Here is a 13,585-nt window from a genome sequence, read left to right on the forward strand (position 1 = left end):
GAAGTACTTAAGCTGGACATACCTATTTAAATAATTATTGTAGAATCACAGAGTGTATTTGTTGATTTTTTTTTGGTCTACAATGTCCAATTTATAGGTAAAATTAAAACAAAATTGCATATGAAATATAAAAGGATGAAACTATATTTTATTTCAGTATTATCACATAACACAAGACAATAGCCATCCTGGAAATACCTTTAGATGAAAACAGCAATACCACTGGAAAGAAAGTATTTCAGAGAAACTGGAAAACATGGGAGGCTCTAGGCTATTGACAATGTTAAAACTAGCAACATTGGAGAGGGTGCCAATGAGTACTGCTAACAGGTGTGGGGTGTTTTCTGACTTGGGGATTCTTCTTGAGGTCTTATGAGTGACATTATATTCGAAAAGATGTCTTCACCTCCTTAGGTTTGTTTTAGGCTTATTACTCTATGGTTCAAGTTTTTCCAACTGATAGCCTTAGAGCTTTGAAATATCTAGTAATTTGGAAATGTGCTGAGATAAGATTGCATAATTGCATTTTTAAATTGCTGATAAAGGTTTTCATAAAAGGATTTAAAATTTGAGGCACATATTTTAAATCTGTTTTGACGAGTACCAGTGAAGACACAGATTTATTAATTAAATAAGTGTGCAGATGTTAGTTGCACGTGTGGAAATGCATACAGGTGACACTTAGGAGTGCTATGCAGTAACTCTTGTAAATTAATTTACAGAAACGAATCTATAAGCAGAATAACACCAGGATATATACATTCTTGCTGCATATACAATAGGTACACAGTAAAGCACTTAATTTAAAATAGTTGTTTTGCTTTTAGAAAACATTTCTCAGCCAGAAGAAAACATGGATGGTTCAATGTCTGAAACAAAAATTGCATGAGATACAATCCACAACAATAATGTGGTAAATCAAATGAATTAAGTTATCTTTATTCAGAAATAAACACAATTTTCATAAAAGAATATAGCACTAAATATACAACACACAAATCCACAATATATCAGCAAGACACTACATAACAAATAACAGTATACAAACTGCACAAGATTACCAAACAAATCACTATCTAAATATTATAGAGCAATAATTATGTGTTATGTAGTTGGGTATTTTTATAGATAAAGTGTAAGTTAGTGCTTTTGACAAAGTTGCAGTAATAGCAGATAAAAGATAACATGTGGCTGGACAACAGCTCCTTATGCTTGCCTTACACAAGGAGTATAAGGGTCAGAAATGTGAGGCAGACACAAAAGGTATAGTTTTCTCAATGTTTGCCATTTTATTTTTTTTTAAAAGGGGGGTGAGATAAATGCCTTTCTTTCCCTATCCAAAGGAGAATGTCACAGGAAGTAAATTGTTCCAGCTGAGAGCATCATAATGAGGGGAAATAACAAATTGCAAACCTGTTTCAAGAACAAGGCCATCACAGGAGCAGCGCCTATACAAACAATTATGCTTGGCCTATGTTGAGGTATCTTGTCTTGAGCGGCAAAAGAGTTATAATCTTCTAAATGAGAGTTCTCTTCCATGTGATTCCTATGCAGTTTACAATAACCTGAATCCATTGAATAGATTTCGAAGGGAGGTGTCAATTAACTGGGATCTTGCACTGTCTCATATTTTGCTGAGGTGTAACAATCTTTTGGTTGAACCACAAATAGAAATACAATTATAAAACAAAGAGATTAGCCCCATTTTTGTTAGCTTGTGTTTTTCAAAAAGCAATGAAAACAGTAACTCTTCTGTATATCTTCAACAATCTCTCTGTTAATTCATCCAAATTGTAGCCCACATCAAAAGAGGAGCCACATTGTTTTTAACTTGTAGGAAATCCTGGTCTTCGTATATATGTAATGGATATATTGGTGCCATCTAGGGTAAGCAAAAAAATGACCTATGAAAATCATGTTATTTGCCATGTAGGCCACTGGCATGGTGACTAATCAAAAAACCTGAAGAATAGCCAGTGATAGTGCTTTAGCTTTCTAAACCTGTACCATATTCCGGAGAGGTAATTTTGCCCTTTTATCATCATATCACTGCTGTTCACTTGCGAAATCTTCCATGCTTGATTTTCTAAATGGGAAAACCATGAAGTCTGATTTCAAATACGGACATTTTTAAACACACACTAAAGGTTTTTTTGTTGTTGCTTTTCTTGCAGCATTGTCCTGCAGCACTTGGTGGTAGGTTTTCTCAGGTGCATTAGTACCAATTGTACATTTTTCTCTGCAAGATCTCGCTCTGCCATATAGATCGCGTCATGGGCAATCAGCTTTCTGTATGGAGTAGGATGACATTGTCTGCATGGCGGCCTGCACGCACGGAGGAATAAGGATGTTGCACGTTATCTAGTATGAAATGTCCTTTCTGCAATGCATGGAAAGCAAAGAGGGACAGTACAGGCAAGGCCACCATAGGAGAAGATGAGATGCATGCAAGTCCATTGAATGGGGAATGGTTTCAGCAGACCTGGGGCATTGCAGGGGCTTCAGAGGTGTCCTCTGGATTAGGTGAGCGAGGAGTTGGTGGGTTGGGCGTAAGGAGGTTTGGGCTAAGACAAATCACCAAGGTTTCTGGAGCAGGGGTGAACTGGGAATCACAAGAGGCCCTGGAAATAATTTTCAAAGTGTCCCCATATTACACATGTTCAGTAAGCCCAACCCTTTTCCTATGGTAAAGTGTGGAAAGACCACACAAAATAGGCCCAAGGTGCAGAGGCCTACCGGCAAATTTCCAGAGTTCCCTACAGGCCAATCCGCCCCTTTTCTGGGGTGTCCCTGGAAAAGCAGAAAAAGGACAGATCGGGGAGGAAGAACCCAGTTTATAACAGCCATTGTGTAATGGAATACATTCAAAAAGACCACATGGGAGTGTCTGCAGCCACTGACAGGGCATTGGGGAAAAAGGACTTGGACAGTAATAATCAAAAACTCATAGCATTGTGTTCTTCTTGTAACAGAGGACTCAGTACAATGCATATCATGGTGGTGGCAACAGGATCATTTATTCAAGAGTTTGTCCAAAGTAGTACCGCCCAACTGACTGAAGTCGGCTATTTCATGAAAAAAACACTTTCTTAGAGAAAAGAGAACAATAACCAAGTTAGGGAACTTTCAAAGTAATGTTTCCATTTTAGAAACCCAAACAGGAAGCTTTATACAATAAAGCTTTCATTGAAGAAAAGGCGGGAAAATAAACTCAAAAATACATTCTGGGCAATTCAGAGCATCTTGAGAAATTTGAAGCAGAAATGTTTTTCAAAACACAAATACTCTGTCTCGACATTATCCAATTATGTCTGCATCATGCAAGACTTCATTTTTTTGGTAGAAGATCCTACAAATGCCTATGCAAGTGCTAGCCTCAAGGATATGCCATGCCTGGGCTTCTCTCAATTAGTTCAACAACCAACACAAAAAACTGATCACTGTGTAAGGGTTTTGAACTACCTTCCTGCTTTATTGATGGCCAATTACCTGATTCTTTTTGATCTGCCATTAGACCACTTTCTCCTCCCACCCTTAATTCCCACAGGTGACCAGTAGCTTCGATGTAGGAGAACCCGAGCAGAGTCAAACAAAATTTCCTTCCACACTTCTATCCTCCTGATTGCCTTTTCGAAATCTGGGAATTAATGGTAAACTGCATGACTCATACACTCATGTTTGTGGTTCCTTTGACCAGCAATAAGACTAACCCAAACTTGAATTGAATAAGATGTTTAACATAGACCTCAGACCATGCTGGCAGTGAGGCAAAGCGCTCGCCTTGTGCAACGTGCTCTCCTTGGAAGCAGTACAACATGGAGCAACACATGTTCGATTCCTGGGTCCGCGCTTAGAAACCTCTGGTTATTAAGGACGTTAAAAATAAACAATTATAATATAATAATGAGGGGATGCACCTGTCAATCCTACGAGTTATCCACAAATGGGCATGACCAAAAGTAGAAAAGGAGGGTCCCTTGATTTCAGAGTATGCTTAGATATGCTGAAATCATTTCACAGAACAATCCTCGTCCGGCTAGCAATTGATCCAGTGACTGTGGTCATATTGCTTGGATGCATTAAGACTGCGCAGGACAGGAAACAGAGATAAAGTCAGGAGCCGGAGACTAGCGGGGGCTGGAACCATCTTCTGATTCTGAATTGTATGACCACTGCCAAGTAAGAGTCATCGGATCCCAGTGTGGCCGAAATCTATCAGGCCTGTGTCAGACATGAAACACTTGTGTATAGGCGCGTTATAAATGTCATATCATATCATATCATGTGACCTAGGGAAGACCTGGATGGTTGTTGCTTTCTAGCCAAGATGCAAGATCATTTTCATTGAGCCTGTGAGTCCAGTTCCCTTTAAAATATGTTAGAACCCCATTAACCTTATTCTTCAGACAACACTAACTGAATGGCCAATGGGACGATTCACAAGGTGTTGACACTTCTCCCCTAGGGGGGAGCCTTTTCCATGAGGCTAGGGAGGTGCATCCGCTAACCAACAGTCCCTCTAGTGGTGTTTTAATGCGGGAGGACCTCATGGGGATGGCCTCCGCCTCTAAGGATAAGGACAATCACCTGGGGTACAGCACATTGAATGTTTATACTCACAGACATTCCATAGCCCTCCCTAACGTCCATAACCACTGCATTGAAAGCAAACCAATGTATTGTTGTAACATAGGAGATAAACCAAACGTTCCAGGATGAGGAAGAGTACAGGAGACATAAAGATCATTGACTGTACTAACACTGGTACGAGGTGGCCCCAAGGAGGCAAGAAACAAAGGACTTGTGCAATCTGCATGGGAGGAACTGGATACAATGTCTAAAAAGGCACAAAGGACTATCAGATGTGTCAAACCCGGCCGTGCAGTCAAGCACAGACGTGAGAGGAAACAGGTGTAACATATCTATAATGCAGGAGATTCAGAACCTGCTGGCGGACCAGTAAGAAGGCGATGTGGAGAACGCTGGTGAGCAGCTGTGGGAGTTCTCCATTGGGTCTGAGGGTGCAGACCCGAGTACAGAAGCAAGAGAGAGAAGTGAGCTGAGCTGTGCGGAGTGACGCCACACTGCAGGTCCTGAAAAGGAGAGAAGCCCGAGGAGCCAACAGCACCAATCCCAGTCCCAGGAAGCCCTGGTGATGTACTGAAGTCCCAAAGAAGATAAGAGGAGGTATGGGAGAACCAGAGGGTATGGCGGAAGGGGCAGAAGAGATGCTCAAACAGCTTTCCCTCGCCCCAGTGGTAGTGAACCAAATATTGGACCTAGCCAGTGTCAGTCGCACCTCCAACATCATCTTCCTCATGTCAGTGGCAGACAGAAACCTACCGACCAGCAGGGAAGTGTCTTTGCATAAAACATGACCCATGAATGTGCACAGGTAGCACACATGCACTCCAAGTCTGGCGAGACGTGCTTCCAATGTAAATTTATAAGCTGTACTAACAATTAAAATAAACAATTAAAATAAAAAACACAGACATGTGTTGTTGAAATTGACTGTAATTGCCAAAATTCAAAGAAGAAAAAAGAGAACAATTTTCACATGAGCACTCTTATGCAATTTACAAAAATAGCCTGGTGGTCCTCAGACTATAAATGTCCACTGTGAATTAATTCAACCCACAACGAGATGCAACATAATAAAGAATAATTTCCAAGAACATAATTGACATCTTGTAATGAAACCCAACGAGTAGTTACTTAACATTCCCAACGTGTTTCTGATAGATGGACCGCACCACCTTCAGGGGATACAACACTGTCATTCAATTTAACCTGCAATAGATATCTCCATTTTAGTTACTCATAAATGAATCCATGGTTATTCATGATTCCTATCTTCACATTATTGACACCCTGTAAGACTAACCTTGCCAAATTCCAAATGTTCACAAACATGAAAACCTAAAAAACTAAAAATACAATGTCACAAATCTCCTAATTCATTGGAAAGCATCTATGTATGGTCAAATAATTTGTAACTTATCCAACTCCCCAGTCCTCTATCAGTCGTAATACTCAGTGGACATTTACCCGGATCGAAAACCAAAAAAGAGGTTCAGTCCTCCTAACTAACACTGTCAACACTAAGGTTCTGCTAATCACACCACTCAGTACTTACTCGAAATCCTCAATGGCAGGCCACCGAGCACAGAGCTTGTATCAACCAGCTTAATGCTCTGTGCCCACCATTTAAAGACAACATCAGCGATCACATGACCAGAGCGGCCACTCAGTCATCGTGCAAGAATGTGGTGGCCATCTTAAGGTGTATCTCTCCAAGTATACCTCATGGCTAAATCGTCCGCTCAGTCTCCAAGAACTCCTTAACTTAACCCAATTCATTGATCTCAAGGGTTCCTTATGAACATGCTTCCAAAGTCAATAATTCTGAGCGCACATCGAAGGTGACCTTAATAACAGTATTCTTGAGTTAATAATCACAATTAGCAGAGTGTACCCTAAAATGTCCATGCCTGGCAGCAAAGCAGAGAGCCAGTTTTAACTGGCTCTAGGCTCCGTTCCCGAATCGTCTACTGCCGTCGCCCACAAGCACAATACCGGAGCAAAAATGCTCCGCCGATAGGGCGCACATTTTTAAAGGGAGCCTTCAAAACATTTGTGCATGTGAATCACAAATGAACGATATCTCGTGCTGGACTCTACCACTCACAACCGAAGCAATTCAACAATGACACATTATTATTATCACTGTATATGCCACAAAATTGTACCTCATCCTTCATTAGTACCAAAACATACTGATCTAGTTCCCATAATCTTACACGTTAGATATTTTGTAGACAAGTTAAGACAGCATAGATTCAAACACTAGTTGTAAAATCCAAGTCCCTTTGATTAAAGAAACATCAACAGGTAATAAATCAATAGCCCAGAGCAATGCCAGTGGTTAAGATTAATTTTAAAACCTTCCAGCCATCACCTCTTTGTTTTTGCTATGTCACCCCGAGTGGGACGGGTATGCCCAGACGTGGGTCCCATGCCTGCTGGGCCTTGAGACCCAAGCTACTCCTCACTGATGAGGCCCAACAAGGCCGAAACATGTTTGGGGATGCTTTTGGTCTCGTGCAGAAGGGATGTGACCTAGCAGTTCGGGCTGGACTGCCCCTTTTGGGGTGGGGCCAAGTCTGATTTGCATATGGTCTTTCCCCTTCTGTAATTGCTTGGCAGGCGAAGAACGATGGTCTGGAGGGTTGCCCAGAGCAATGCCAGTGGTTAAGATTAATTCTAAACCTTCCAGCATCACCTCTTTGTTTTTGCTATCTCACCTCGAGTGGGACTGGTATGCCCAGACGTGGGTCCTGTGCCTGCTGGGCTTAGAGACCCAAGCTACTCCTCACTGATGAGGCCCAACAAGGCCGAAACATGTTTAGGGATGCTTGTGGTCTCGTGCAGAAGGGGTGTGACCTAGCAGTTCGGGCTCGACTGCCCCTTTTGGGGTAGGGGCAAGTCTGATTTGCATATGGTCTTTCCCCTTCTGTAATGGCTTGGCAGGCGAAGAACGATGGTCTGGAGGGTTGCCCAGAGCAATGCCAGTGGTTAAGATTAATTCTAAACCTTCCAGCCATCACCTCTTTGTTTTAGCAATAAATCAATAGCCATCATCACTAATTTCCACAGCCAACGTGGATATCCATTCCACCTAAGAGTGTGAATGTTAGTTACCAAATAATAATTCAAAATAATATTTACTGTACTTGCTTGTGGTCCAACATAGAAATTAGGTAAATGTAGATTAACAGGTAAAATATACCATTGCATCTGAATCATCCCATTAGTTTGTTCATGAATCTGTGTGTTGCTGCTTACAAAAGTCCTCAGGTACTTCTTCACAAACAAGTCGTTGACCAATCGTTAATCTCATATTGCGCATAGAAAACTCAGTTTATCATGTGTATATCAAAATATTATCCATTATTCCCAAACTATTCACAATCTCAAGAACGGTCACTGTCAGTCTGGTAAACAATATGATGTGCTTAATCCGTACCAAAGAAGAAAGAACGAAAGATCACCTATCAGTCAGCTTGGTAGAGATGCTGCTTAAATGAAACTTGATAAGTCCCATTCATTATTCATTCCTCTGGGCAACACTGAGTCAAGGGTATCACTCCAAAATATCTCTCTCTGTTGTAATCTTCTCTGGCAGTCTCTGCCCCATTGGACACAGCTACTTGTTCAAGGATTATGCATTGTACCTGCACTATATTGTGTCCAGCCTCAATGAAATGTACCGCTACTGGAGATTTAAGGATTTTCAATCTGATGTTAGATTTATGCTCCGACCAATGGACTTTCACCTTAGGTGTGGTTATCCCCATGTGGAAGAAGTCACACGGACTCTTCAAACCATAGACAACAATTTTGGCATTGCGAGTACAAGAATTTTTCAGAAGGATCGTTTTACCTGAATACGGATGTGTAGCCACCTTTCCTTTCAGTACATTCCCACAATGCTAGCAGTTGTGGCATGGTGGTGTACCCTTAAAGTTAGGTACCACACGGTCACTTATGTCAAACTTTGCTTGTACCAGAACATTTCTGATGGACTTAATGTTTCTGTATGCAAAAAAAGGTACATTGGGGAATAACCTGTTCAATGTGGGATCTACCCCCAGGACCTGCCAGTTCCGTTTCACTATTTGTTTTATGTAAGAACTCTGCAGTGAGAAAGTAGTCACATACACCAATGGTGGATGTCTTAATCGTGTTTTCAATCAACAACAATTCCCTTGGAGTTTGCTAAACTTGTTGTGCCACTGTATTCATCAGATCAGGGTCATATTTACGAGTCAAGAATTTTTGTTTCACATTTTCTGCCCAAGTCTTGTATTCATCCTGATTCAAGATGCTTCGATGATATCGAAGGAATTGGCTAAGGGGCACACTATCCAGGGTGCTTTTTGGATGAAAGCTTGTGGCTAGCATTAAACTGTTGCAATCAGTTGGTTTATTATAGATGGTCGATTTCAAAGCATTTCCTTTGATGTTTCTGTATAACTGAATATTGACTTAAATTTAATGCGGGATTGCACATGATTCATGTGCTAAAATAAATCCGTCAATTCTTGTTCTGAAACTGCCCATACCCCAACAATTTCGTCAATGTGCCTCATATACAAAGCAAGATGTTGAAATCATCTCGTAGAGTTAAGCACATGCTCGGTTTTCAAATGGAACATGAACACATTAGCGTAGCTTGATGCTGTGACAGCACCCATGGGTGTCCCTGGCACTTGCAGAAACAAGCGTTCTCCAAAACAAAAGAAATTGTTGCTCAATACCATTTTCAGTAATGTCAAAACAAAAACGTTCTCCGCTTTGCACATGTCACTAGATAACAGCCATCGTATACCCTCCAAGCCTGCTTCATGTACTATATTCATATACAGACTAGAGACATCCATTGTGAAAAGGAGGTCTCGCCCTGGTACGAATGTCAGTCCCTGTAGCTTTTTCAAAAAGTGGCCCGTGTCCTTGTTGTATATCGAGCTTGCTTGAATCAAAGGCTGTATAGCCTCGTCTAGATACTGCGCTAATGGCTCAAGTAAGCTTCTCCTAGCCGAGAAGGGTCGGGGACCTTACTACGAATAAGAGCCCAGTCGGGGACCCTAATCGGAGCCCAAGAAGCATCGGCAGCAGATAGAAGATCTCTGGGGAAGGTCCTACAATGAATACAAGCAGAGTCTAGACTTCAAAGCAGATGTCAAACGCATAAGAGTAAATCTTTCTCGTCACAGTGGGAAAGAAAAAAACCACTGACCACCAGAGAAAGGGCTGGGACCCCAGCAAGATTTGGGACTTTACTGAGAAAATACCTGAGTGGCAAAGGCTATTGCAAGCTGAAAGCAGTCAGAAAGAACTGTGGCAAGCAATAGCAGGAGAAGGGAATCATTCTCCTGGTACTGAACTAGGAGTTATGTTAAAGACACCAGGGGAAGGTAGTCATTCCCCCTGGTCTTGTTGTGAACTTTACAAAGTAATACCAGGAGAAGGGAGGCATTCTTTGGTCCTGGGCTGAGAGTTGTGTTGGAGACACCAGGGCAAGGGAGTCATTCTCCCTGGTTTTATTGGAAACTGTATAGATCTACACCAGGAGAAGGGATCTATTCTCGTGTAGGTGAAATTGCATAAAGACTGGGTGAAACCCACAAGCTTGGGGAAGGGAGTCATTCCCCCTCACATTTCTGTTGTAAGAGAATGTTCTTTTGGACACTGTTCAAGGTGCAGGAGAAGGGGGCCATTCTCTTGAAGAAGGAACTTTCTGTTAGTTTATTTTTTAGTTGTAGTGTGAGGGATAGAAGTAGGTTGTGACACAGGGCGGCGGAGATTAATTTGAACGGACATTCTGACAGACCCTTTTGTATTAATTTTGAGGCAGGGAAACCCCTCTTAGAAGATAGGGATAGTGAGGACCTTTTCTATACACTAATACAAGTCTATTTCCAAAATCATGCCACCTTTGTGTCAGCTTTCTTTCTCGACAGCCTTACACTAAGCAGAGTATGTCATTGTTCCTAGTAGTTCTCATCAATATATCTGCTTCCCGTGTATTGTGGGCTAAATGGGAATTCCTTATATCTTTATAGAATAGCTAGCCACTTAGCTATCATTTAACAAAACACATGCTAATTTAGAAGAACATTTGAACTCTCTTTAAATTGCGATTTGTGATGTCCTCCTTTTCTTTGATAAGAGATTTTACAAAATAAGCAAATCATAATGGGTGTAACTATGTATTAATTACAGATCTTCTAAACGCTGATGGCCTTGTTACAAGTTTGGTTGTAAATCAGCAGTAAATCTGATGATTGACCACCAATCTTGTTGCCAAATCCCAGTTCAATGTTTTTTCTACAGGATTATGAGTGCTGGTAGGACTCCATGGGGAATTTCAGTGGTTTTACAGTCAGTGGTAATACGGCACAGTAAATTACCAATTTTCAGCCCTGAAGTGGAGGAATTACCTCCAGCGTCAGGCTGGAGGTAAATCCTCCACTTCAAGGTCAAACTCTGAATTTGGTTGTACAGTAAAAGTAACAGTAATTTCAATTGCTGTCAAAAAGGTTTCAGTAAATTACTGCCACTTTTTACCATACTCATTATGAGGCCTAGAAACTAGATACATGACTAATATTTACTAAGTAAAACAGTTTCTTCTACTATTTGAAACAGGAAAATATATTGATTTTAGGATTGGCATTAATCAAACTTCCACTAAAGGGTCATGCAAGTACTATGTGTTGGTCTTTGTCTAGGTGTGTAGTTTCAAGCACACTTACATTGTTTTAGGCCTTAGGGGAGGGTTGTGTGCCCATAGTGTGAGGATGCATTGGCCGTTCCATTGGTGTACATTATTTGGATAGGTGTAATGTTCTGATGTTTGAATTTTTGAAGTGTGTTAGGCAGGGGGGTTGAATTGCTATGTGTCGGTGGCTATGTTGTGTGATGAGGCCCCCTGCTTGGTTCTGGGTACTGGCAATCTGAGGACTCAGGGGGCTTAGTGCCACCCCTAGCCAGCGGTTGTTTCAAGTTTCAAGTTTATTTATATACATATAGCAAAACAAATGTTTTGTATAACACAATTAATACAATTACAGAACAAATTAAAAACAGATTAAAACCAATCACAACTCTCATCTAATTATATTCCATACAATACAGTATATTGCATGATAAAGTCAGTCAATACAATGTAAGATTAGTACAATCCTTCTATAAAAAGCAACCATAAAATATATCAAATTTATGTCGTTGCCGCTCATGAAATGTGACCATAGTGCTTCCATTTCGACAGGCTCGAATTGATTGTTTTAGGACTTCATATGTTTATAGCGCAGTGCATGAAAACTATCACACACAATCGGTCGATGGGACAGCATCTCAGTGGTATCATTACCACACAGATGACACATTTGCTCAGTTCACGGTAATCCTAATTGAGCACCTTTTGTATCAAGTGCTTCAGATATATTAAATTTCAATAATAGATATGACCGGACAGTGTGCAGACTTGGATAAGCCTTGATATAGGCTGGCGGGGAACCTCTATTTATGCGTTCTTGGCAGTGAATGCTACTGTGGGATTTAGTATCAAGGTTAGTGAGCTGTTGTTCATGGCAAACTTCTTTCAGTACTCTTTTTAGGGTTGATTTCATAGTGAGTATGCTAGTTTTGCCATGGGTTAAAAATGTATCTGCCCACCTAATGTGTAACATTTTTAGTTTACCCATAATACCAAACAAGGCTTTACCCTCAAGTCTCATGAACGCGGCTACATATCGTACAATAATTGTATCCATTTCCAATCTATTTAACTTCTCGAAATTTATCACACAATGATTAATGAATACATATGGCATCGCCAGAAGATCAAATTCGAGGTAAAGATACTCGACGCTTACATTAAAAGGTAGGCAGAGCAGTTTCCGTAACAGACACGCTTCAAAACACTCCACCAACTTAATGAGGCTGTGGCCCCAGATGATAATAGCATGCAGCAATATGGCTCTTATTTTTGCTGTATATATGGTCGGTACTGCTGATACTGAGTATCCACTGTTTCTGCCAATGAATATGTTCAAGGCATTAGTCGAAATCATGCATCGGGCCTGCAAGGAGACCCAATGGGCATTCCATGTTAATCGGTCATCAACAATAATTCCTAAGTATTTATAGGAGTTGACTTGTTCCACTGTTTTGCCATTTAGTTTCCACACATATTTTTTTTGATCTACATTTTTTTGTGAAAACCATCACTTTACTCTTATCAATATTAACCTGTAGACCGTTATCAGCGCAATAGTTGCCAAGGGCATCAAGCGTTTGCTGAAGACCTGCACGTGTACATTCTAACAAAATGAGATCATCAGCATATGCAAGCCATCCAATGATCACATCATTGATTTTCACAGGATTCGCGGTAATGAGGCGGATTGCCATTTGCATATCTGCCAAGTATAAATTGAATAGTACTGCAGCAACCATATACCCCTGTTTTACACCACTAGATGTGATCATGGAAGCAGATAATTTACCCTCAGCATTTAAACGTATCCGTACTGTATCAGTGGGCAGTATCATCAACATCTTAAGAAGACCCATTGGGATTCCCCAACTATGCAGCTTCTTCCATAGTCGGTTTCTCTGCACCGTGTCAAACGCTGCAGAGAAATCGATAAATGCGCAGTATACATCAAGACCACGTTTTAACCAGGAATGTTCAACAGCAGTGGATAACAACAACAAACCATGCACAGTTCCCGATCCTTCCCGGAAACCGATTTGGTTTGGTGGGAGTATATTTTTTTCTTGAATCCACACATTCAGTTCCTGCAATAAGACATAGCAAATATCTTGGATAAAGTGTCCAACATTGCCAACATATGAAAATTGCTCAGGCAATCCCAAACACCTTTTATATGAACAGTTAGTATGTGGTTAGACTTCCAACAACTGGGAATCATTCCAGTGACACCTATCTGAACAAACAGTAGGTGGAAGGCAGCCACCCAGAGCCCTGGCTGCTTTTTTATTAGCAAATTGC

General features: G+C 40.9%; 1 protein-coding gene across 1 annotated transcript in view; it reads left to right on the plus strand.

Moving 5' to 3' along the window:
* Positions 1-13,585, plus strand: part of MYRFL (myelin regulatory factor like) — a 942,772-nt gene that overhangs the window by 827,667 nt on the left and 101,520 nt on the right. Inside the window, exon 23 of the mRNA XM_069629965.1 lies at positions 2,723-2,738. Within this exon, the coding sequence (XP_069486066.1) occupies positions 2,723-2,738 (16 nt within the window). The remainder of the gene's footprint in view (positions 1-2,722; positions 2,739-13,585) is intronic.

This window comes from Ambystoma mexicanum, chromosome 12 (assembly GCF_040938575.1).
Source record: "Ambystoma mexicanum isolate Mex_15411 chromosome 12, UKY_AmexF1_1, whole genome shotgun sequence".
NCBI classification, from domain to species: Eukaryota; Metazoa; Chordata; class Amphibia; order Caudata; family Ambystomatidae; genus Ambystoma; species Ambystoma mexicanum.